We start from the raw sequence: 22,962 nt of genomic DNA, 5'->3' as shown, positions 1-22,962 counted from the left end.
AAATAGTTGCCACACAGCACAGGTTTCATACAGGGCTACTATACTTGTGACTGATTAAAAGATCTGTTGCAGAGGTAAGTAAATGCTTAGGATGTGATTTTCAGCTGCTGCACCAGTGCAATGTCATACAACACTAACAATATTTGATAACAGAGTGGCTGTTTAGCCAGCTTGTTCATGCCTTATCAGACTTGTGATGTTGCCACTTCCTCATAGTTTGATCCCCTGCCACTCTGTTAACATATCTTAAGAGGAACCACTATGTACAAGATAAATGCATTTGATCACCATTAAATATCTGTCACATACATTGAAGAGCAGCATGGTTAAATGTGCTCAAGTCCATTTTTACCTTTTTGTAGCATATTTTGCTTGGGCCTTCTAAATGCACACTGTTTGGAGGCATGGAATTATCTTCCACCTTATTTTGTTCCAGTTGGTCATTTTTGTCTGTCAGTGGAGTATGCTGTGCTCTTTTTGCAGTTATTGTCCCCAGATTCTCGGAAACTGGTGTTTCAGAGTCACTATGAAGACCAGATTTGGAAACATTAGAACATTGGGGTTTAATGATCTCCAATTATCCAACAAAGCAGAAAATAAAGCAACCACATAATGATCTAGAAAAAACAAACACACAAACTAAAGTGCTATTATTATTATTAACACCCCACACATCAGGCCGGGTTTCCCCAGCCACTCTGGGCAGCTTACAGCATATCTAAAAACATAAAACATCAAGCATTAAAAACCTCCTGATAAAGGGTTGCCTTCAGATGTCCTCTAAAAGTTGTGTAATTTGCTTGACATCTGAAGGGAGCGTTTTCCAAAAGGAGGGCACCACTACCGAGAAGGCCCTCTGCCTGGCTCCCTGTGAGTTCACTTCTCGCAGTGAAGGAACCAGCAGAAGACCCTCAGAGGACCTTAGTCCTCCAAACCTTCAGCCCATATCCTGAAATTTAGAGAAATAAGTTATATGAAGTACTGACTATAAGAATGTAGTTTCATCATCTTTATTTTGATACCTTTTAAAATGTAATGGACGCTTCCTGCTTAAGGAAAGGGAATGGAGAAAGGAAACAGCAGCAAGAAATCCCAACAACTGCTCTGATTCCTTGCATTAGTTGCCCAGGACTCTGGGGGCCACTTATCACTTGACCCTTGGATGTTGCAACTGTATCTAAAGATCCAGAATAGAATAATTGTTCTGTTTTTCTTTAAGGAAATATGTGTATTGGGAAAATTCTGAGAAGCCATTAATTCTCTCCTCTAGACAGGGTTATGCATAGTTCAGACATTATATTTTCACTGGCATAGGCGTGACATTTCTGCATAGGCCACATGTGGCCTTGCTTGTCCCCAAATCTGTGGGAGAACTTTCCCCCAGAATTCAGAAAGAACCTAATGGTAACCATATAAAGGGCATAGGATCATTGATAAATATGAAAAGCAACGGTGCCCAGCTTACTTTGAGGTGACTTAAAGAATATGCCGGTGGCTCCCGGTGGAGTACAGGATCAGGTTTAAGGTGCTGGTTTTAACCTTTAAAGCCCTATACGGCCTAGGACCCTCGTACCTACGGGACCGCCTCTCCTGGTATGTCCCACAGAGAAATTTACGGTCTGCAAATAAAAACATCCTGAAGATCCCAGGCCACAGAGAGGTTAGGCTGGCCTCAACTAGAGCCAGGGCTTTCTCGGCCGCGGCTCCAATCTGGTGGAACGCTCTGTCACAAGAGACTAGGGCCCTGCGGGACCTGACATCTTTCCGCAGGGCCTGCAAGACAGAGCTGTTCCACCAGGCCTTTGGTCAGGGCGCAGCCTGACCCCCTCCTCTGGCAATCTGCACAGAATTTTGCTTAATGGTTGCCATCAATTTGATTTTAATTTGATTTAAATTAATTTTATAATGAATGTTTTTAGAATGTTGGATTATTTTGATTGTTGTTAAGTGCCCTGAGCCCAGCTTCGGCTGGGGAGGGCGGGATATAAATAAAAAATTTTATTATTATTATTATTATTATTATTATTATTATTATTATTATTATGCCGACTGAAAGCCTTCAGTGATGGCAAGGGAGAACTTAATCTCAAACTTTTAAAACTGAATTAAGCTTCATCTGATTGCCTCTAAGGATACATGTGCCTAGTATGTTTATTTTGTATCCTGAGAGCGCTGATTTCGCATATCTGAATAAAGCAGATTCAGATTGTTGGTGCTTTGGACTACAAAACACATTGTCCCTGACCACTCATCAGGCAGACTGAGGCTGATGGGAACTGTAATCCCAAACAACAAGATGAGATCAGGGTGGGGAAACTGGTATAAGTCAACACGGATGACCTAACTCAACCCATGACAGCTTCCTAAGCCCTTAACATTATATACACAAAGACATACACACACACATGATCAAATACTTGAGATAAAAAGAAACCTCCAAAATATCCAATGTTTCCATCATGGCCAAAACTACTTGCTACCAAACAGTGTTATGTTTCTGTGATATTGCCACCTTTAGTAGCAGAAGTTGAAAATGACCACTCCTCCTGTCGTGGAAGGAATGTGAAAGCTACAAAATTTATATATTATCCAGATTTCAAATTAAAGTCAAGGTCTGATCGAAACCATGGATGAGGAACCTGTAGTCCTCCATATATTGCTAGACTCTAACTCCCATTATCCTTAAGCATTGGCAATGGTGGCTGGGGCTGATGGGAACTAGAGTCCAATAACTTCTGGCGGGCCGTGGGTTCCCCACCCACATCTAAACTCTTAAACATCTTATAAAGATAATGTGCAAATTGTTACAAAGGATCTTCAATTATTATTGGTTAAGACAAGCATCACATGACCTGGAAGATCCTTTGTTGTACCCATTTTTAAAATGGATGTTTCTTATTGCAGACTTATTCTGCACACATTTGGTTCATTTGATGAATACAAATAACTGTCCAAAACCAACTTTCCATAACTGCAGATTTACAAATGTACTATACAATTCAGGTTGAACATGAAAAGGGGTGTGATAAATTTATTTGATTTTACAACATTCATAAGATTGAAAAAAAACCACACACACAAAACCCACACAAATGAACATGAGCTAACCCCTTTCGGGAATACTGGGAAATATTCAAGGCATTATTCTCATGTGCAAATGGCAAGTTCTGAAAGTTGGATGACGCACATTACATGTATGAAATCAAATCAAGTGGGAAGCTGAGGAACTTTGCACCCATTGGCCTCTTACAACCTATGGAAACATCCTGAACTGGCTTCAAATAGCATTTGCTAAGGACTGTTTCTAAGCACCTATGCAGTTATACTTACCTTTACAGAACTGATTTTTCAACCATCATTCAATTAAAGTTAGTACAATGACTGCACATAAAACATACATGAAATAATTAGTGTGGATGATCCTTAATTTAAAGGACGTTAAACAGCTTGTAGACATCTGGTTGCAAGCTGAAATGGGTCATTCAAAATTTATCTAACTAAATTAAGGGGAGAAAATGTTTCTACTCCCGGGTCGGCATGTCACAAGATAACTAAACCGACTTCGCAAGGCTTGCCTGGGAATCCTTAGCTGTCAGTGGTGAATATGCAAAGGGCCAGCAAATTAAATCAACCTGCCAAACTGTCAATTTCAAGCCTCATGACTGCATGAAAATAGCATCACTGGAAGAAATCAAGCATCGCCTTCTTTTGGGTTTCCTGGCACCTACTCAAATACTCGTGCAGTTGTGGCTAATTTTGCATGCAAATTTCAGTCAATAAACTCAGAACAAGACCTCCCAAGATATTTCAAAGGCTCTGACAGTATTTTTTCTGAATACCAAATCGACAGTAGTTAAAATTCAATCTCTATTTGCTAGTACTTTACATATGCACAGTGTCCCCTCTACAGAGCGAAGTTAATGAGAGCCGTACCTGCTTTCACTCACATCCTCCCAGCCGTCCTTATTGAAGTTCTCAAATACACCGCTCATAACCTTGATGGACTGATTGAGAAGAGACTGGTGATATCCCACTAAGCCTTTCTTCTTCCCTGTTTTCAACTTAACTTTGGCACTTCTACTCTTACACAGACATTGCCTGCAGGATGCCTCCGCATTGGCCATGGAAGGCACTGTCCTTGCTCTGTCCAGCGAACTCTGCAATTGCCTCACTTGACTCAGTAGATCCTTGTTTTCATCTCTCAGCGAGTTTGCTTCTGCCAATTGCCTCTTCAGAGAGGCAACCTCTCTCTCTAGCCCATCTATCAGTAGCAGCAGGTCTGCTTTGTCCTGCTGGACTTCTTTGATTTGTTTCAGTAGCATCTCCAGCTCCTTCTCCCTGGCCTCTGCTTCTTCCTTCTGCTGTTTGAGCAATGCTTTCAGATCACTGTTACCTTTCGTTAACTCTTTGTTGATTTCCTTCAATCTCCTTGATTCTCTCTCGAAACTCTTTAGCCTCCTTTCCAGTTCCAAAACCTGAATACAACAGCAAAAAAATTTTTAAAAAATTCAGTTTTAACCTTTCAGACAGCAGTCAGTCTAGCAATTATGTCTTAATGTCCTATATACTCTCTATGAAAACAAAATTGCATCCAATGCAAGGGCAAAAGCTATTTAAAGTACCTAATCGAAAAATAATTCCAAGGTAGTGCAGATGAATGCATTTGAACTGCAATAATACATCTGTTAAACAAAGGGCAGATGGTAAAAGGAAGTTAACATTCCCAACAAAGTGACACAGAAGTCTAAATATAGTCAGAGACTTTCAGCACAATCTTATACACGTCTGCTCAGATGGAAGTCCCATTGAGTTCAGTGGGGCATACTCCCAGGTAAGTGGGAACGGAATTGCAGTCAGGGGTGCTAACTGGAATAAAATATGGGAGAGGGGCAGGTAAGCCTGCCCCGCATAATCACAAGATGCGGCATGCACACACACCATTTGAATGGCAATGTCCATCAGCTTTGGGAGTGTGCCCTCAAATATTTTATTGGGGGTGCTGAAGAGACCTCGGCCCATGGAAGCAATATATTGCCTGGACACTGTAATGGATTGCATATAGACTAACAGTAGACAGGAACGTGGGATGGGTTTTCTGGGCCACCCCCTTGATTATGGAACTCCCTCCCTAGGGAGATTAGATTAACTCTTTCATTGCTCAGCTTCTGGCTGACAGTAAAGAGATTTTTCTTCTGGTTTTTTATAATAGCCTCTTTAGTCTTGTTGAGGTGTAATTGCTCAACATTCAATTTTTGTTTTCTTAGTTATATTTCTTCTTTTTAAAATTGCTTTCATGTCTGCTTTATACACAACCTTGAGAGCCGTGTGTCCAAAAGTTATCCCAGATATCAGACATTATTAAACTTTAACATAAATTCTGCACATTAAATTCAGACTGAGCTACACTGTCTCAAGAAATAATATTTATAATTTCAGTTATTTTGATGCTTATAAACTTAACAGCTTCATTCATATCTTTATCTGAATGTTCTTCAGCCAACCGTGGTCCCTGGGGTTGAATGTGACCAACTTTTAAAGGCTGGGTGCGGACTGGAGTCAAGCCTGCACCACTACAGTCCTCTCCCAAGCCCTGCCCACCCAGCGAGCCCAGATTGGCTGGAATTCAAATCTTGGGGTGGTGGGAAAGCCCACCAATCCAAATGGCCAGCCAGAGGATTTCCCCAAATGCTGGGTGCCTAGCCTAGTATTGCTCCCCAGAGGATGGAGCCTGCCGCGATGGGATGGCAACAGCTGCCCACCCCAAGCCATTATTCACATCAGTAGTGTGGTGGTCCTGCGTTCTCCACCCCTGCCCTTCTGACGATGACAGTGGTTACTGCCCGTCACTTATCAGGAATCTTAACTGCACAGGGAAGAGTGTAAGAACATTCCGTGAAATGCATTGACAGGTTCCCCCCCCCCCAAAAAAATACCTTTTGGGTGAACATGGGGAAGTCTGGAGTAAAGATGAGTGAGGCTGGGGAAAATCCCCAGTCACAACTGTAATGAAAATGATACTTTTGCATGGTCATAGCAGACCAATGCAGGGCAACCTTGGCCTATTAAATCCTTCATTATTATTTTTTAGCAATACAGAGCAGACAAAATGGTTAGTGATTCTGCCAGGATATTGCTTGAATGAATAAACCTCACCATCAAATTTGTCATTTTGGTGCACGAGCCAAGTGAATACTGTTATCGTCAGAGCATTTAAACTTGCATAGGTGGTGTGTATTGATACAATTCTGGTTTCAATTAAAATCAAGATTGAAGTGGAACTCAGGGATGTTACTCTGACCAATTGTCAGCGCTTTTGAGGCTAAAAGAAGTGGCACTCTGCCTAAGTCCAGTTGGAGTACTGTCATTTATTACTGAAAATAGTTGGATGATGTTCCAGAAGGAATTGCTACAGCTCTCAGCTCTAGTTACTTCCCACCATAAGCCAGCTACAATTACAGCAAATAGCAATGAAACACCACCCTGTATATCTGGGTAGTACATACACTATGGAGTTAGTGCCAGAGCTGAAGCCTAGCTGATAATAATTTACGTCAAATTAGCCTCCATCATAAAGCCCTCCTATGTAAGATGCTTGCTGCCTTTTAGTTTTGTAAAACAGATTCTTCTTTATTTGGTGCAGGACTAGATCATTTACAATAGTTGAAAGGAAACAATGAATGTCTTCAAGGTTTATACCCTAAGGTCTCATGATAACACCTTTAATCCACAGAGATGGAATTTAGAGTGTACCTGGCAAACAAAATTACTCTGAAACACAGGTGATTGGTGTGACATCCTCTACTGTATCGCTCAAATTATTTCAATTACTCACTCTACCTTAAGATAAATGAATGTGAGCATTTCCTGTTCTGTGTTATTATTTTAACATGATGTTTGTCATTCAGTAATAACGAGATGACAGCCTTCATTACCTGACCATATGGCAAGTGTTAGAAGTATATGCAATCACATCATCTGCTGTAAATTACTGTACTTCCTACAAGCTAATTCACAAATATAAGATAAATGGACATAGCTATCCTGATATTAAGTCACAAGGTCTCGCTTATTCAGTTCAAGCATACTGTTAAAACTTCAGTTTAAGCAGCTCAAGAAATGGGGATGGAAAAGCGGAAAGACACTTTTAAATATATTTTTGGAGCAAACATATGGTAAAGCACAGCCTCCTAAGTGAGCAGCTGTTAACAAAATGAACTACTTAATATCAGTTCTAGAGATGTGGAGGCTCAGGAAGAAACAGCAACATTTCACCCCCTTTATCCCAGGCCTTCCCATTTCTTGCACCTCATCCAAATAGTTTGTTCCTCAAGGGCTGCCAACATGGTTTTCTGGGGCCAGTACATTGTATATGAATTAGGCCCTCCGCCCACTTGCAAAAAAAAGGGGGGGGATAAGTTTGCATAAAATTTGCATATGATTTGTGTCATATGCAACTTTTGTGCATGTATGGATGGGGTGAACGGCCCCCAAATGGGTCACAAACAACTAATAAGACAGAATGTTGGTGGGTCAAGCTGCTCCCATAATTCTACTGCCCTACTAGCAAAGGCTTGACCTGCTTAATTTCTGCCTGCCATGCATCTGTTAAAGGCGTAAGAGTGCAGATCTCCCCCAAGAATTTGGTTTCATGAGCTGAAAATTGGTTACGTCACTGTACATCTTTCATCAGTTAATTTAGGCTGGAAATATTTACTTCAATATAACACCAGGTGTGGTATTTCAGATTGTTGGGGCAGGTATCTAGAAAGGATTAATATCTGCAGCAACCAAGGTGCAGATAATTTCTAGATTAAACTGTTAAATAGCAAGCACTATATTCTAAGAGCAATTGTGGTCATTTCTTCGTGTTTCATAAGAAATACGCTAATGTTATCATCACAGATCAAACAGCCTTTAATTGTTGGCTTTGGTTTTTAGCAAAAAGATTTGAGCCTCTGACATAACTATGTTGATTTGTAAGTTTAGACGAGCAGCAACAACCGACACCCAACAATTCCCCTCTTTCCTCCCCTCACGCTGTGGGCGGTAAACCAAGTAATATACACCACACTGCTATGTTGATGCTACAATCCTCTTGTGCAGTCAGAGAATAACTTTGGAAAAATTTAGTTTCAGTTCAGTGGTGGTTGTGTTCAACCCAGGGATTGTGTTTTACACTAACCATCACCAGTTTCAAAATATGTCAACTTCGGCCATGGGCTACAAAGCTGGCTTGTTTAAGCTACAAAGTTAATGTAAAACATGACCCCTAGTTTGGTCAGAATTAAAAGGCATATTTAAGGGAAACCAAGTCACTATCCTAGCTGTGCAAAAGCAGGGGAGAGTGTGTGAGCTTGAGGATGACTGCAGTGTGTGCACAGCACTAAACCATGGTTTACTGCAGCATCCAAACTGGGCCAATGAGAAGCCTATATACAGGGAGGTACATTTGGCTCTTGGAAGCCTTTGGTGATTTCATTCATTTATTTTTCACATGTTTCCTTCACGCAATATACCAATGTGCCTCTGCCCCCATACATGATTTGTGAATCAGCAAACCAGTGGCATCATCTTAGAGGTACCGCATATAGGCATAAAACCAGTTACATCAGGGGTTTTTTAAAAAAACATAGCACTATTTTGCACTGTGAACTTACACACTTATGCATACACAACCGAGTCTTGAAATTGTCCTTTCTGCAAGTATAAAAAGCCATTGGGGTGTAGTATTTACGTGTTGTACTATACAAAAGCAAACTGCGGCACACAAAATGTTTACTAAAGCTTCATAAAACAAAGAAATGCTTCCATTTACATCTAGATCTTCCCTGTCTCTTTAAATACATTTTAAAAATTTTCGTTCCCTCTACAAGAGACACATATATATTTTCCACAAGCATTGATTTCTGACACAATTTTGGCAGTTAGGGTTATTTTGAATTATGGGTGGTAATTAAAAAAAAGAACACATGGCTTACATTCATCAGTTCTGTCTTTTAACTTATGATCCCTTATACTGAAATTGAGATTTAACTTGCTGGACTCAATATCTTACAGATTAGGGTACCTTCAGTAATGTCTGTGCTGGTATTTCTTTCACATTCTTCTTTGGAGTACTGTTCTTGACCCCATCCTCTTCACCAAGTCTAAAGAGCAGCTCTGGAAGAGGAAATAAATAATATATTTTGACACCTAATATCCTAGTAAAACAATACCAAGGCATTTTAAGGAAATGGGTTCATTGGCTTCCCAATTATGAATACTGTGGTCTATTTTCTTGTCAAGCCATTTGGTCAGCCTCAAAAGAGTGACCTTTTTTTAAAGTCTTATGCTGTATAATTATTAATCCTTGTAGCATCACCATGTTTTTTTCCCCAGTACAAGCTTTTCAAAGGTACAATAGATGTGCAGGTTAAAGATGGTGTACTTTTATTCCCATCTTCATTCTTTTATAGACTATTCCCTCTGTGCCATAAAAGGCAAATTCACAAGTCTTTTTATCTACACAGTCACTAGCAGTTTTGTTCTCTGGGTCTTATCCCCTGCCAGGAGGATCAGAGTGATTGGCGAACAAAGCAAACAGAAACAGAATTAGGGTGGACGGAACTTTAAACTCCCTTTCTTGTAAGGTGAAAGATCAAGTACTTTACAGGATAAGTCGCACATGCCATTCCAGTGAAATGCTGGAGATTCATAGCAATTAGAAACTCCAGCAACCAACTAGTGACCCATCATTCTATTCACCACTCCTAAGATCATCCACACGCTTGATGGTTTCCCTCGACTGTACCTCCTCCTCGCTCTAGCCCCAAAGTTGAAAACTCAAAACCTATTTTTTGTCACATACTAACCACTGTTTATAAAAGTAAAAACATGTGTTTCAAATAGGCAATCTGGAACCCGCCTTGAAAACATGCCCCGCTGCTCCATCTGATAAGCCAATTCTGCGCCCAGTTCCAACCATTTCCACCACATCATTCCAATGCCTTTTCTGCACTTTGTGCTGGATATATTAATGACCACATGGGCAGAAACTCACTCACACAACTAGCCAGTGTGGTGTAGTGGTTAAGAGCAGTGGACTCGTAATCTGGTGAACCAGGTTCGATTCCCTGCTCCTCCACCTGCAGCTGCTGGGTGACCTTGGGCTAGTCACACTTCTTTGAAGTCTCTCAGCCCCACTCACCTCACAGAGTGTATGTTGTGGGGGAGGAAGGGAAAGGAGATTGTTATCCGATTTGAGACTCCTTAGGGTAGTGATAAAGCGGGATATCAAATCCAAACTCTTCTTCTTCTTAGCTTGCCCAAAGGACCAAATCATAGAATTGCAGAGTTGGAAGAGACCCCAAGAATCATCTAGTCCAACCCCCTGCAATGCAGAAGTCTCAGCTAAATAATTCATGACAAATGGCCACCCAACCTCTGTTTATAAACCTCCAAGGAAGGAGAGTGCACCACCTCCCGTGGGAGACTTTTCCACTGTCAAATGGCTTTTACTGTCAAAAAGTATTTCCTGATGTTTAGTCGGAATCTCCTTTCTTGTAACTTGAAGCCATTGGTTCGAGTCCTACCCTCCAGAGCAGGAGAAAACAAGCTTGCTCCTTCTTCCATGTGACAGCCCTTGAGGTATTTCAAGATGGCTACTTAATGAATGCAGCATGAAATCATGGTTTGCGTGTCTGAATGGTTCACTCCAGCCAGTCCTTCTCTCCCAAAATATGCAGTGATGCACCCCTTCCAATTGTCCATTCCCATATTTAAATTAAATTCATCAAGTGCACATTAGCCAAGGGCACAGAAAGTATGTTTGTGTGCATATACTAAGCCACAGCTGTGCTTTTAACTGTGAACTGAGCTTTTAAAAATATGTTATATAAAGGAAATGGATTGCAGCAAAACTGCTCAAATGTTGCAAAAATATTTTTAGGGTAAACAAGACGTGCCTCCTAGGAGAATAATATCCACTATACCGGCTAAAGGTTTGCTTTAGAACCGTCATTCAAAAGTAAAGCAGACATGGCAGGTCACTTAAGAACTTTCAATTCACAAACAAAGGAGGAGCAGAAGAAAAGCCTGCTACTCTCTGTAGGTTAGCAATCCTCTTGGCATAAACAGTGACTAACAAGTTTGTTAGAGAGAATTAGATCTTTCTTTTGTCTTTGGAACATGTCATGGCCAATTAAAACTTCTGTATTCACAAAATAAATGGAGCACCAGTCTAAAGATAATAGAAGCTGAAAAAAGTAAAATTGTGCAGCTGGGGAATATGTACCTTTACCTTGATATTAATCTATCAGCTCCCATGTTAGTTCCAAGGCTAGTCCCTCAGCACAGTGGTACTGCATACATTTGCTACTTCCTTTAAGTAACATGCAATGGTAACACATAGAGGCTTTTCATCTTTTTCTAAATATTCACTCATTTGAATGTCAATTGTAGCTTTTACATCAACATTTACTTTTGAGGGAGTTTTTTGTTTTGTTTCTAATAATAAACTTATCAAAGCACTCAGCGTTAAACCTTATAACATGATTAGATATATGAATTACAACCACTGAATATAAGATTTACACACACTGAAAACAAAGGTGATTTAAATATCTTTTTTTTTTCGGTGATCCAGAATTTAGGAAACTCACAATGCAACAAATGAGAGAGAGAGAGAGAGAGAGAGAGAGAGAGAGAGAGAGAGGAGTTACAAAAGTTCATTGCTACCAAGCAAAGTATGCAGAATTCACTCTAGATTCAGGTGTCGATTGTGAGGTTAACTGACACAACACTGACTAAATGTCCAGATTACAGTTAAAATTAAGCCAGAGCCGGCAGTGTATCTCCAGTCCCTCAAAGGAATGCTGCAGTCCCTCCAAGTGCCCCAGTTTTCCAGGAACAGCGGACATAAGCCACACCTGTAAATAAGCCGCACCTTTAAAAATCAATAGGAAAAATAGATATTCCCCTACACTTCTGGACTGCCTCTGGGGGGGGGGGGGGAGAGAGCCACGCCATTTTGCTGGCAGCCTTCCCCCTTCTTTCCGGCGGCTCAGGGGAGGCTTGGGAGCGGTGGGTGGGCTGTGCGCCATTGCCCTGTGCTCCCGGTGGGGCTCCCCACCCCCTGCATAGAGAAGTTTGTTAATGTTTAATGTTTTATGATGTTTTTATATATGTTGGAAGCAACCCAGAGTGGCTGTGGCAAGCCAGTCCGATGGGCAGGGTATAGAGAGTAAAATTGTTGTTGAATAGGACAACCCTATTTTCATTGGAGTAATGTAAAGCCATTGTTTTCCGAGTAGTGATGCATGGAAGTGAGAGCTGGACCATAAAGAAGGCTGATCGCTGAAGAATTGATGCTTTTGAATTCTGGTGCTGGAGGAGACTCTTGAGAGTCCCATGGACTGCAAGAAGATCAAACCTACCCATTCTGAAGGAAATCAGCCCTGAGTGCTCACTGGAAGGACAGATCATGAAGCTGAGGCTCATGAGAAGAGAAGACTCCCTGGAAAAGACCCTGATGTTGGGAAAGATGGAGGGCACAAGGAGAAGGGGACGACAGAGGACGAGATGGTTGGACAGTGTTCTCGAAGCTACCAACATGAGTTTGACCAAACTGCGGGAGGCAGTGGAAGACAGAAGTGCCTGGCGTGCTCTGGTCCATGGGGTCACAAAGAGTCAGACACGACGAAACGACTAAACAACAACAACAACAACAACAACAAATGTTGGAGGATATGGTGCTCCCATTCCATGCCCCAGCCAGTCTGGAAATGGAATCTCAGAATACTATAAATAATAATAACAATAATTTTATTATTGCCCCTGGCTTGCCCCAGCCACTCTGGGTTTGGAGTGTTCAAAGTTTTGGGCTGCGCACATCCACAGGGATGTTGCTTTCCCCCACCAAGGGATTCTGCTTCTGCACTCTAAGCTAGAGGGTCAAAATGTGCCAACGTAGAAAAAGAAGAAAGATAATGGCAAGTATTTATGGGAGGCAATGTGACCCCTTTGATTGCTTTAAAAGAGGACTAGACACATTCAAGGCTATTGATTACTACTAGCTACAATGGCTATGTTCTACTTCCACTGCCAGAGGCATAATAATAATAATAATAATAATAATAATAATAATAATAATAATAATATTTTATTATTTATACCCCACCCATCTGGCTGGGTTTCCCCAGCCACTCTGGGCGGCTTCCAACACAGTATTAAAATACAGTAACGCATCAAACATTAAAAGCTTCCCTAAACAGGCTTGCCTTCAGATGTCGTCTAAAAGTCTGGTAGTTGTTGTTCTCTTTAACATCTGGTAGGAGGGCATTCCACAGGGCGGGCGCCACTACTGAGAAGGCCCTCTGCCTGGTTGCCTGTAACTTGGCTTCTCGCAGTGAGAGAACTGCCAGAAGGCCCTCGGCGCTGGACCTCAGCGTCAGGGTAGAACGATGGGCGTGGAGACGCTCCTTGAGATATACTGGACCGAGGCTGTTTAGGGCTTTAAAGGTCAGCACCAACACTTTGAATTGTGCTCGGAAACGTACTGGGAGCCAATGTAGGTCTTTCAGGACCGGTGTTATCATGGGAAAAGCAGGAGGCGAGAGTGCTGTCGCACACATGTCCTGCTTGCAGGCTGCCCACAGATACCCAGTCAACCAGTGTGAGAACAGGATGCTGGACTAGATGGACCACTGGCCTGATTCAGCAGACTTGTCTAACGTTCTTATGGTTGGAAACTGAATTTCCTTAACAGCTATGCAAACAGTGCAATTTGAAGTTAAATTCAATTAATGCAGTAGGGCACACATTAGAGCCAATGCCTTTATGACTTAATTATGGTAGAGTGCCATTTTAGGAGAACTGTGACTCATTTCTTACTTATTGAAGAGCTTCACAACAAAGAAAGCACTTGAAGCAATGTATATCTGAAGTGACTGACATAACTGACACAGACAAGTTGCTAGATGCAAGAGGGACAACTGCCATAGATATGGTTTGATAGGCCATTTCTTATATCCATGTATGTGATCCTCATGATTAAAAAGGGAGAAGCTGAAAAATTCTTACAATAGCAAACCTCTGTGTAAGTAAACTGAGGGAAATTTATTACATTTCTTCCAAAAAGCTCAGGGCAGCTGTTTAGCCTTGTGACCTCCCTGGCAATTCTGACATCATACCAAACTATAGTTATCACCAATTGTGGTTTTTGGGTTCTGGTTTTGCCAGCCAGGGTTTTAAGAAGCTTAAGTATCTTTTCAAGTAATTTGTGAATTGACAAACGACAGTTTGCATTTGGCTGGCAAACCAGCATCAGAGGCCATGATTTTAATAGTGTTTGAGAATACAGTTTGGTGTGGTGTCTGAATTAACACATCATAATTATACAGCCATCGCTCTGTTTCCCACTGCAACTGTACCATGGGGCCTAGAATGAACTTATGAAGCTGAGCATTGTGAGGACAGAAAAGAAAAGCACAGAAACAGATCTAAAACTATGGTTTGGGTTATAAACTATAATTAGCACGACACATGGTTTGTTTGACATTATGGCTGAAATAAGCCTACCTTCTCTTTCTTGTTGCAGGCATATATTCAGTTCTTGTATTGTAGCTTTATCCCTAGATGTATACACTCTCATCTGATCCAATTCTTCCTCTAAATTCAGTCTAGAAAAACACACACAAGAACTGAGCGCACAGGAGAAAGAATGTGGGGTGAGTGAGTCAAGGAGACATACCCTACAAAAACGTGCTGAATAAAACATGTCACTGAAAATACTGAAAACTTTTATACTGAATTTCAGGAAACACATATCAGCACTAGTGTTACCTGTATTTACGTGAATCTAATGTACCATTGAATCGAATGCGTAACTCAATTTTCAAATCTTTGAAATCAAAGAAGTATTTGCTGGCAAATGTAAATGTACCGTCAAATCTAATGTGCACCCTAATTTCCACGACATAATTTGGCCAAAAAAGGTGCACATTACATTTGAGTAAATATGGTAACTTTTAACACTAGTATGTTATGAGCAGTCCTGCTCCAGAACAGTACGATCAGCAAGAAAATCCTATTGTTCCATTTCTAGTCTCTTTAATTGAAAACATGTAGATACATCCACTCTCATGTTTAGTTACAATGCCAACTTTTGGGGAAATCAGCAATCAAATCACAACCATGTAAGAAGAGATTTGTAAAAGATCTGAAAATAGAAAGCAACGGTCTGTATTTGATTTGATTTTCTTGAATTGCAATATACTCTCTATTATGATGTTATGCTTTCAAGTTTGAGTATTTGCCCATTGACAGATTTCACAGCAAATGAAAAAATTAACTAGACAGTACTGGAATGACTGTGACTTGCTGGTACTCTCAAGCTCTGCACAGCCCTTATAAATGCAGATCTCTTTTTCTTTCCTGTGTGTGCTGGTTTCTAAGTAATCAGGGTTTCAGCTAGAAATAGCTCCCTCCTATGATGAGTCAAAGTCCCATCAAGTCATCTGTCCAGCAGCAGATAGCTCAGTTGGTAGTAGAGCATGAGACTCTTAATCCCAGGGTTGTGAGTTTAAGCCTCATGTTGGGTGAAAGATTCCTACATTGCATGGGGTTGGACTAGATGATATCTGTGGTCCCTTCCAACTCTACAGTTCTATGATTCTATATGAGAAGAACTGTGTGGCAGGAGCAGCCCTGTCCTCTCAGTCTAGAAACCTCTTCTTCCCGAAAAATAGAAGTGCATTACACTAAAACTATTTTAATTATATCCCTTGCATTTGAAGCATATTACCAACCAGCATTTAGCTAAATTAAACCAGGACACAGAAAACTGGGGGTGGGGACTCAAAATTTCAGCCTAAAAAAATTACAAATAAGTAGGAAACAGAATAATTGTCTTTATGAAGACATCATAATGATTACAGATTAACCAATTATCATGACCTTAGGCAAGGTACCGGGGATACATGCAATAACCAGAGGCATTTATGTAAAATCTTATACACAAAGCACCTGAAGCACATAAGCAATTCCAGTAGGATACATCAGAAAACTTTTTAGATCACTCCTTACAACTTCTCTATGATCCGTCCTTATGAAATAGATTTTATTTCATTTCATTTTGCATTGTCTTGGATCAGGTGACAACTCTGATCCTATATTCTGTAAGCAGTGCTGTTTCTCTAGAAAAAGAAGTGCCGGAGCTCACCATGAACATCTCCCTCATCTCTTAGAATGGCAATGGTGCCCACCTGAGAGGTGCCAGAACTGAGCTCCTGTAGGCTCTGGCTGAAAAAAAGCCCTGTCTGTAAGATATTTTACTACACGTAATTGCTGACCCTTTAGATGAAGGGGTGTACATAATTTTTCAAACAACCATTCAAACAAAATCATACAGATATAATCATCAAAATCCTACAGATATATTCATCAGAGAGCTAGGATTGGCTGCACTTCTCATTTAAGAATACATTTAGTGGTAATCTCATTTCCCCCTGCATTTTGTGTGAAACAACCCTTCAGTGAGGAGGGTTTGACTTCCACCAAAATAAAAATCTTCAGTCCTGCGAAACACGATAATTGAAGCTTTGCAGCCATCCATTTTTGCCTGAAAAACATTGTAAAAATCAGGATTCAATAGGACATTAACAGATTGGAAATTAGGGCTAAATCTAAGAAAATGAATCTCTATAGGGACAAATGTAAGGTTCTGCACTTAAGCAGGAAAATCAGCTGCACAAATATAAGATGGGGGATACCTGGACTGCCAGTAGTACAAATGATAAGGGATTTTAGTAGACTACAAGTTTACATGAGTCAGGAGTGTGATGCAGCAGCAAAAAAAGCTAATCCTATTCTAGGCTGCATCAACATAAGTATAGTGTTTCGATCAAGGGAAGTAATAGTACTGCTCTGTTCTGCCTCGGTCAGACCATATCTGGAAGAATGTGTCCAATTCTGCAGACCACAATTTAAGAAGGTTATTGGCAAGCTGAAAACGTGTGCAAAGGAGGGTGACCAAGATGATCAAGAGTCTGGAAACCAAGCCTTATGAGGTACAATCGAGGGAATTGAGTATTTTTAGCCTGGTAAAGAGAAGACTGAGAGGCGATATGATTTTGTTTAGTCATTTAGTGTCTGACTCTTTGTGACCCCATGGACCAGAGCACGCCAGGCACTCCTGTCTTCCACTGCCGCTCGCAGCTTGGTCGCTTCCCACCATCTCGTCCTCTGTCGCCCCCTTCTCCTTGTGCCCTCCATCTTTCCCAACATCAGGGTCTTTTCCAGGGAGTCTTCTCTTCTCATGAGGTGGCCAAAGTCCAACCATCTTGTCCTCTGTCGTCCCCTTCTCCTTGTGCCCTCCATCTTTCCCAACATCAGGGTCTTTTCCAGGGAGTCTTCTCTTCTCATGAGCCTCAGCTTCATGATCTGTCCTTCCAGTGAGCACTCAGGGCTGATTTCCTTCAGAATGGATAGGTTTGATCTTCTTGCAGTCCATGGGACTCTCAAGAGTCTCCTCCAGTACCATAATTCAAAAGCATCAAGGCTGTCCCATGAAGGATGGAGCAAGCTTGTTTTCTCCTGCTCCAGAGGCTAGGACCCAAACTAATAGATTCAAGTTACAAGAAAGGAGATTTTGACTAAACACCAGGAAGAACTTTCTGACAGCAAGAGCTGTTCGACAGTGGAACAGATTCCCATGAGAGGTGTGGACTCTCCTTCCTTGGAGGTTTTTAAGCAAAGATTTGATGGTGATCTGTCATGGGTGCTTTAGCTGAGATTTAGCTGCATTGCAAAGGATTGAACTAGATGACTCTTGGGGTCCCTTACAACGCTACAATTCTATGAGTCCTTGATTTTCATTAAAAATCTTAATGGATTTTCAAATATATAGTTATGTAATGTTTGGCAGAAGAATAGTCCAAAGGGGTGTGCTGTAATTAAAATGGCATTCCATGCATATTTGTCCAGCTTGCCAGAATATGGAAAACAGCTGCAGTGTAGAAAAGTGACACCCCAAGTCAGAATTGCAAAAAGGGAACATAGAAAAATCTACTTTTCCTATTGTATGATATCCTTCTGATACATATGTAGATAATTCCACTATTAAGAAGTTAGTTCCCCAAAAGTATAGGTATACACTTCTGCTTCTGAATATCACTGATCTTTTACTATTTATTTAAAGTATTTATGAATCACCCGTATTCATAGATTTCTAAGCGTTTTAAATAAAATATAAAATAACTCGCATCATAAAATAAAACAGCAGAATATTAAAAGTGACTGGATAAAATTAACATTCTGGAAAGGCTGGCTGAAATATAAAAATGCTTTCGCAGCACGTCGAAATCCATACAACGCTGGCGTCTGCCTCATCTCCACTGGGAGAGTGTTCCATAATGCAGGGGCTACTGCGCTCAATGCTCTCTTCTGAGCAAGCTTAGAGAAATTTAATTTCTGGGGGCATTAGGCACCTGAAGAAGCTGGGCCTCTGATTATGTCAGGGATCTAGGTGACCTACAGGGGGTGAGGTGCTCATTAATATACCACGGTACCAAGTTCTTCAGGGCTTTGTTCACTGTACTAGCTTGAGGTGTGAGGAGGGTGAGGAGACTCCTCGTGGGCGATGGGTTGCGATGGGCTTGCTCGCAGGCGAGAGTGTGGAGCAGATGGGGCGGGGGCTTAATTAGCCTTCCAAATCAGAAGTGGAAGGCTGGGTAGCTGCGTCTGCAGAGAGAACATCAGTGCAGCTCATGAGCACATACCCAGTGTGACCGGTGGTTATTTTGTTGTTTTGCTTGTTTTATATTATAAATTGTTTTATATTAGGGACGTGGGTGGCGCTGTGGGTTAAACCACAGAGCCTAGGACTTCCTGATCAGAAGGTCGGAGGTTCGAATCCCCATGACGGGGTAAGCTCCCGTTGCTTGGCTCCTGCCCCTGCCAACCTAGCAGTTCAAAAGCACGTCAAAGTGCAAGTAGATAAATAGGTACCGCTCCGGCGGGAAGGTAAACGGTGTTTCCGTGCGCTGCTCTGGTTCGCCAGAAGCGGCTTAGACATGCTGGCCACATGACCCGGAAGCTGTACGCCGGCTCCCTCGACCAGTAAAGCGAGATGAGTGCCGCAACCCCAGAGTCGGCCATGACTGGACCTAATGGTCAGGGGTCCCTTTTACCTTGTTTTATATTGTTTTGATTAATTGTATTTATTGCACTCTTATTGCATATCCTGGTCCGACAGCATACAGGCAGGCAATGCAGATCCTGCAGCAAGCTGTTGAAAACCTGCACCTGTCTGCAATTGAGCCGCAACATTCTGTATCAGATGGAGCTTCCAGGGCACAGCAAAGGTAGCCCCACATAAAACAGACTGAAGTAATCAAGTCTGGAGGCTACCCATAATCACCTGCTGCAGAATCTTGTAGAGTTAGACTTTGTTTGAGGGGAGGGGCTTGGTAGCCATATTTGCTTCCCATGTACAAATGATGTTGATAACACTGATCCTTTATCCTGTAAACTGCTACCTGTTCTTTCAATGCTTCTCAAACACGGGATAAAAGCATGAAAAAATATTTAATAAAAACTGCATTTAAAAAGATGAATGTGACTACTGTTAATCCTAGAAAGAATTTATGCCACTGCTGGTCTACTCATACAAAGCTAAAGGTTCCTGTTCAATGCTTCTAACTGGCCCTGTTCCTCCTCCCTTTCGACATAAGTCCTTTGTATAACATAGCCACCATAGCACAGCCAATAACAATTGGTTCACTAGGAACTCATTAACTAGGGCTGGGCGATATCTGGCTTTCAACGTCGTGATAGATTACCAGCTAAACATCACGATATACCGATATATCATATTGTCTGAAATAAGGATGGAGCTCAGTGGAGGCATTGGTTGGCTTCACGCTTTTTCCCACTTGGTAATTTTTGCATCACTCACACACACACACACACCATGATTCGTGATATATTGCCAGGTCAAAATTATGAAACTGATATCATGATTTAACTTCTAACTGGTTTTGGACGATATAGTGATAGATTGCCCAACCCTATCAATAATCTGTTTGTGCTACCTGACAGTAACTGAAAAAACATGAAAGGCTGATGGGCAGCCTTTATTTATTTATTTTTCAGGTAGCATGAGGGGCTGGAAGTACTGAGGAGCATGGCCAATAGCTGCCTCTTCACAAATAAATAGCATGATTCATGTTGGTACGTGACTTGCTGTGGCGCATCATAATTTCTTTATGCCCCTTGACGGAAAAGCAAAGACCCCACAACACATTACTTAAAATACTATGGTGTCAGCCTAGTGGCTCATAGGATTACCACTTAGTTGCATAAACCAGAACAATCGTCATACTAAAGTGCTTTTCATCATGACCCAATGAACCAGAAATCTTCTTTCACTTGCTGTGAGGAATGCTGTTATGTGAATATAGGAGTGTTACTAGGGAAATAAAGCTGTTTTTTGTTATTAAGAAAAAGGAAACCTAACACCAATTTTTCCTCAACGAATCCCTGTAAAACTGCTGAAAAACCTGCCCTTTAATTCTGCTGTCAATACAGATGTCATAAATTAAGGCTGAAGAAAACAACATGGCTCAATGTTCTCTTATTCTACTTCGCCAATATCCCCACCCTGCCAGTCTTTAAAGTTGCAAGATCTGAAATAAGCTTGAACTAGATCTGACTTCTTAAGCAGTCAAATACTAGTATGACAAAAGTTTTCCCTTTGCTCCTCCAATGTTAAGATTCAGGTACATCTGCTTGCAATAAGGGCAAGATATGCTCTTTCAAAAGGTCTGTATATTTGTGTGTCAACTGACAGCTTTGGGAGGCGAGAGCAAATCTTGGAGCAGGTGTTTGATCTAGCCTGTGTGAGAAAGCAAAAAACCATTACATACATTGGGGGATAAGGCTGCCAAAAGAGTGTAAAGCAAAAAAAGAGAGAGAAGTACAAGCATTACTTACATTTTAGTCATGTTCGTGCTACAGAGAATGATTTATTGAATTCCTTGGCCAATTTGGACTATCTGAAAGTGATTGCAGTTTGATAACTATCAGCTAGCCAAGGACAGCTGTTCAACATTTTCTGGATCTTCCAACAAGGGTTAGGTGAACAGCCACTGCAAGCACATCAAGTTTCAGATGGTTGAAATGCCCAAATAAGGTATATCATAGAAACAAATTGTGCCTGGGTGTGCATCTGTATGAATTCTTAATGTCTTTCCTGGATATATTTTTTCCCAATTAATGACCGAGAAACATTTGCATGTTCACAGTCGTGAACTGGGTCAGTTCGCGGTTCGCAGCAGCAGTAAACTATGGTTGGGCATTACATGAGTAAACCCTGAGCTTGTGCACTCCTCCTTCCAGCCCCACCATACTCTGTGCTCTGATTCCTTTAAGGATTTCTCGAGTGTCAGCTGGAAGTGAAACATTGAAGAGTGAGAGTGAATTGGCACGCCTGAGCCTATTATAGCTGATTAGTATCACGGGGAGGGAATGGCCGGCTGGCACCCTAAATAAGAGCACTTCTGCTAGCGGTTGAGATACAAAGCAACATTTTGTTGCAAGTCCCATTTGTTTCAAATGTACAGTGGAACCTTGGTTCCCGAACGGCTTAGTTGCCGAACAAATCGGCTCCCACAACGCAGCAAACCTGGAAGTAAGTGTTCCAGTTTGCGAACATTTTTCAGAAGCCGAACATCCAACGCAGGTTCCGCTTGAGTGTAGGAAGCTCCTGCAGCCAATCGGAAGCCACGCCTTGGTTTTTGAATGGTTTCAGGAGTCAAATGGACTCTCGGAATGGATTAAGTTTGAGAACCAAGGTACCACTGCAAAGTATGATTTGTCCAAAACTGGCAACAAAATGTTGTGTTTTGTCTAGGTATTTGGTTAAACTGGATCTTTTAATTGTCCTCATTACCTTATGATGTCAGAATGCTAATTTGCTGTTATTGAAAATGTTTATAGGATTTTGTGGTTTTTACATATTGTCCCTCCACCCCACCCCACCCCATTTACCTTTGGTACTTTGTTCCCCGCTCTGGGATTTAAAAAGCTGAACAAAGAGTAGCCTATATATACTGTAAGTAAATAAATAAGCACATTTTAATCTGCGATTCCTAGGGTTAATTGGCTCTTGGGAGTCCCTTCAAACACATCTGTGTGGCTTGGGAAGATGACAGCATAGAAAGCAATTCTGCCATCCCAACTGCCCGCCTGTTGCATAACCAGAGCAATGTTGGAGGGGACCATGCTACTCAAGCAACTCCCATGTTGCAAAGGTAGCTTCTGAATGAAGCCTGGGCTCAGTCCTACCAGAAAAACAAAAGGGAAGAAGGGAGTTTGCATTTTATCGCTGCCTTCCCTCTGTCATAAAACACAACCTTGACTCCCTTTGAGTGAGTTAGTCAGTGATAAATCATATTAATAAGTTCTCCAAACCACAAATTGTATGCGAGGAGTATTACATTCCTCCTCATTATTTCAATTTGAGAAAGGAGGTTATTGGGCAGCATGTAGGTATTAATCCACTTAAGGACCTGCATAGAGGGAAAGTGACTGAAGCTCAGAACGCCTTAATTTTTAATAACAGTCAGCATTATTAAAAATAATTTAATGTAACAGGCCTATCTCTATTAACCTCTGTGAAACACCTTATTTAGATAATCATTGCCTCATTTGTACATAAACTTTTTCATAGGAGACACATCCCTTCCAGGCCCTCGAGAACCTTTGGCAAATCTAAAAGCACAATAAAATTACAAAATCAATCAGAGCAGCAGCGATTCTCCTTCTCTGGCTCCCAAACATCTCTCATATTGATCACCAGCCAGAAGATCCAATAAAATAGCCGCTCCCTTTCCACATCACATTCCCCCCCCCAAATAAAAATTCCAGTCTCATCTGTAGCAGCCTTTCTTCAAAACGCTGCTTAACTAAATGGGCTTCTATAAA

At 41.3% G+C, this 22,962-nt stretch overlaps 1 protein-coding gene across 8 annotated transcripts in view; it reads right to left on the bottom strand.

Annotated features, from left to right (window-relative positions):
* The window catches only part of LOC128405330 (endophilin-A1), a 277,258-nt gene that overhangs the window by 170,206 nt on the left and 84,090 nt on the right, over nucleotides 1-22,962 (bottom strand). For all 8 annotated transcript variants that reach the window (XR_008328267.1, XM_053371855.1, XM_053371856.1 and 5 more), the window contains 4 exons: nucleotides 14,557-14,657; nucleotides 9,068-9,159; nucleotides 3,934-4,475; nucleotides 353-524 (listed from right to left, as the gene is read on the bottom strand). Coding sequence is in view for 7 of the 8 variants with exons in the window: in XM_053371855.1 (XP_053227830.1) it covers nucleotides 353-524; nucleotides 3,934-4,475; nucleotides 9,068-9,159; nucleotides 14,557-14,657 (907 nt within the window). In the remaining variant the exon portion in view is untranslated. The remainder of the gene's footprint in view (nucleotides 1-352; nucleotides 525-3,933; nucleotides 4,476-9,067; nucleotides 9,160-14,556; nucleotides 14,658-22,962) is intronic.

The sequence above is a fragment of the Podarcis raffonei genome, chromosome 17 (assembly GCF_027172205.1).
Source record: "Podarcis raffonei isolate rPodRaf1 chromosome 17, rPodRaf1.pri, whole genome shotgun sequence".
Classification (NCBI taxonomy): domain Eukaryota; kingdom Metazoa; phylum Chordata; class Lepidosauria; order Squamata; family Lacertidae; genus Podarcis; species Podarcis raffonei.
This window is presented reverse-complemented; position numbering and strand designations above follow the sequence as displayed.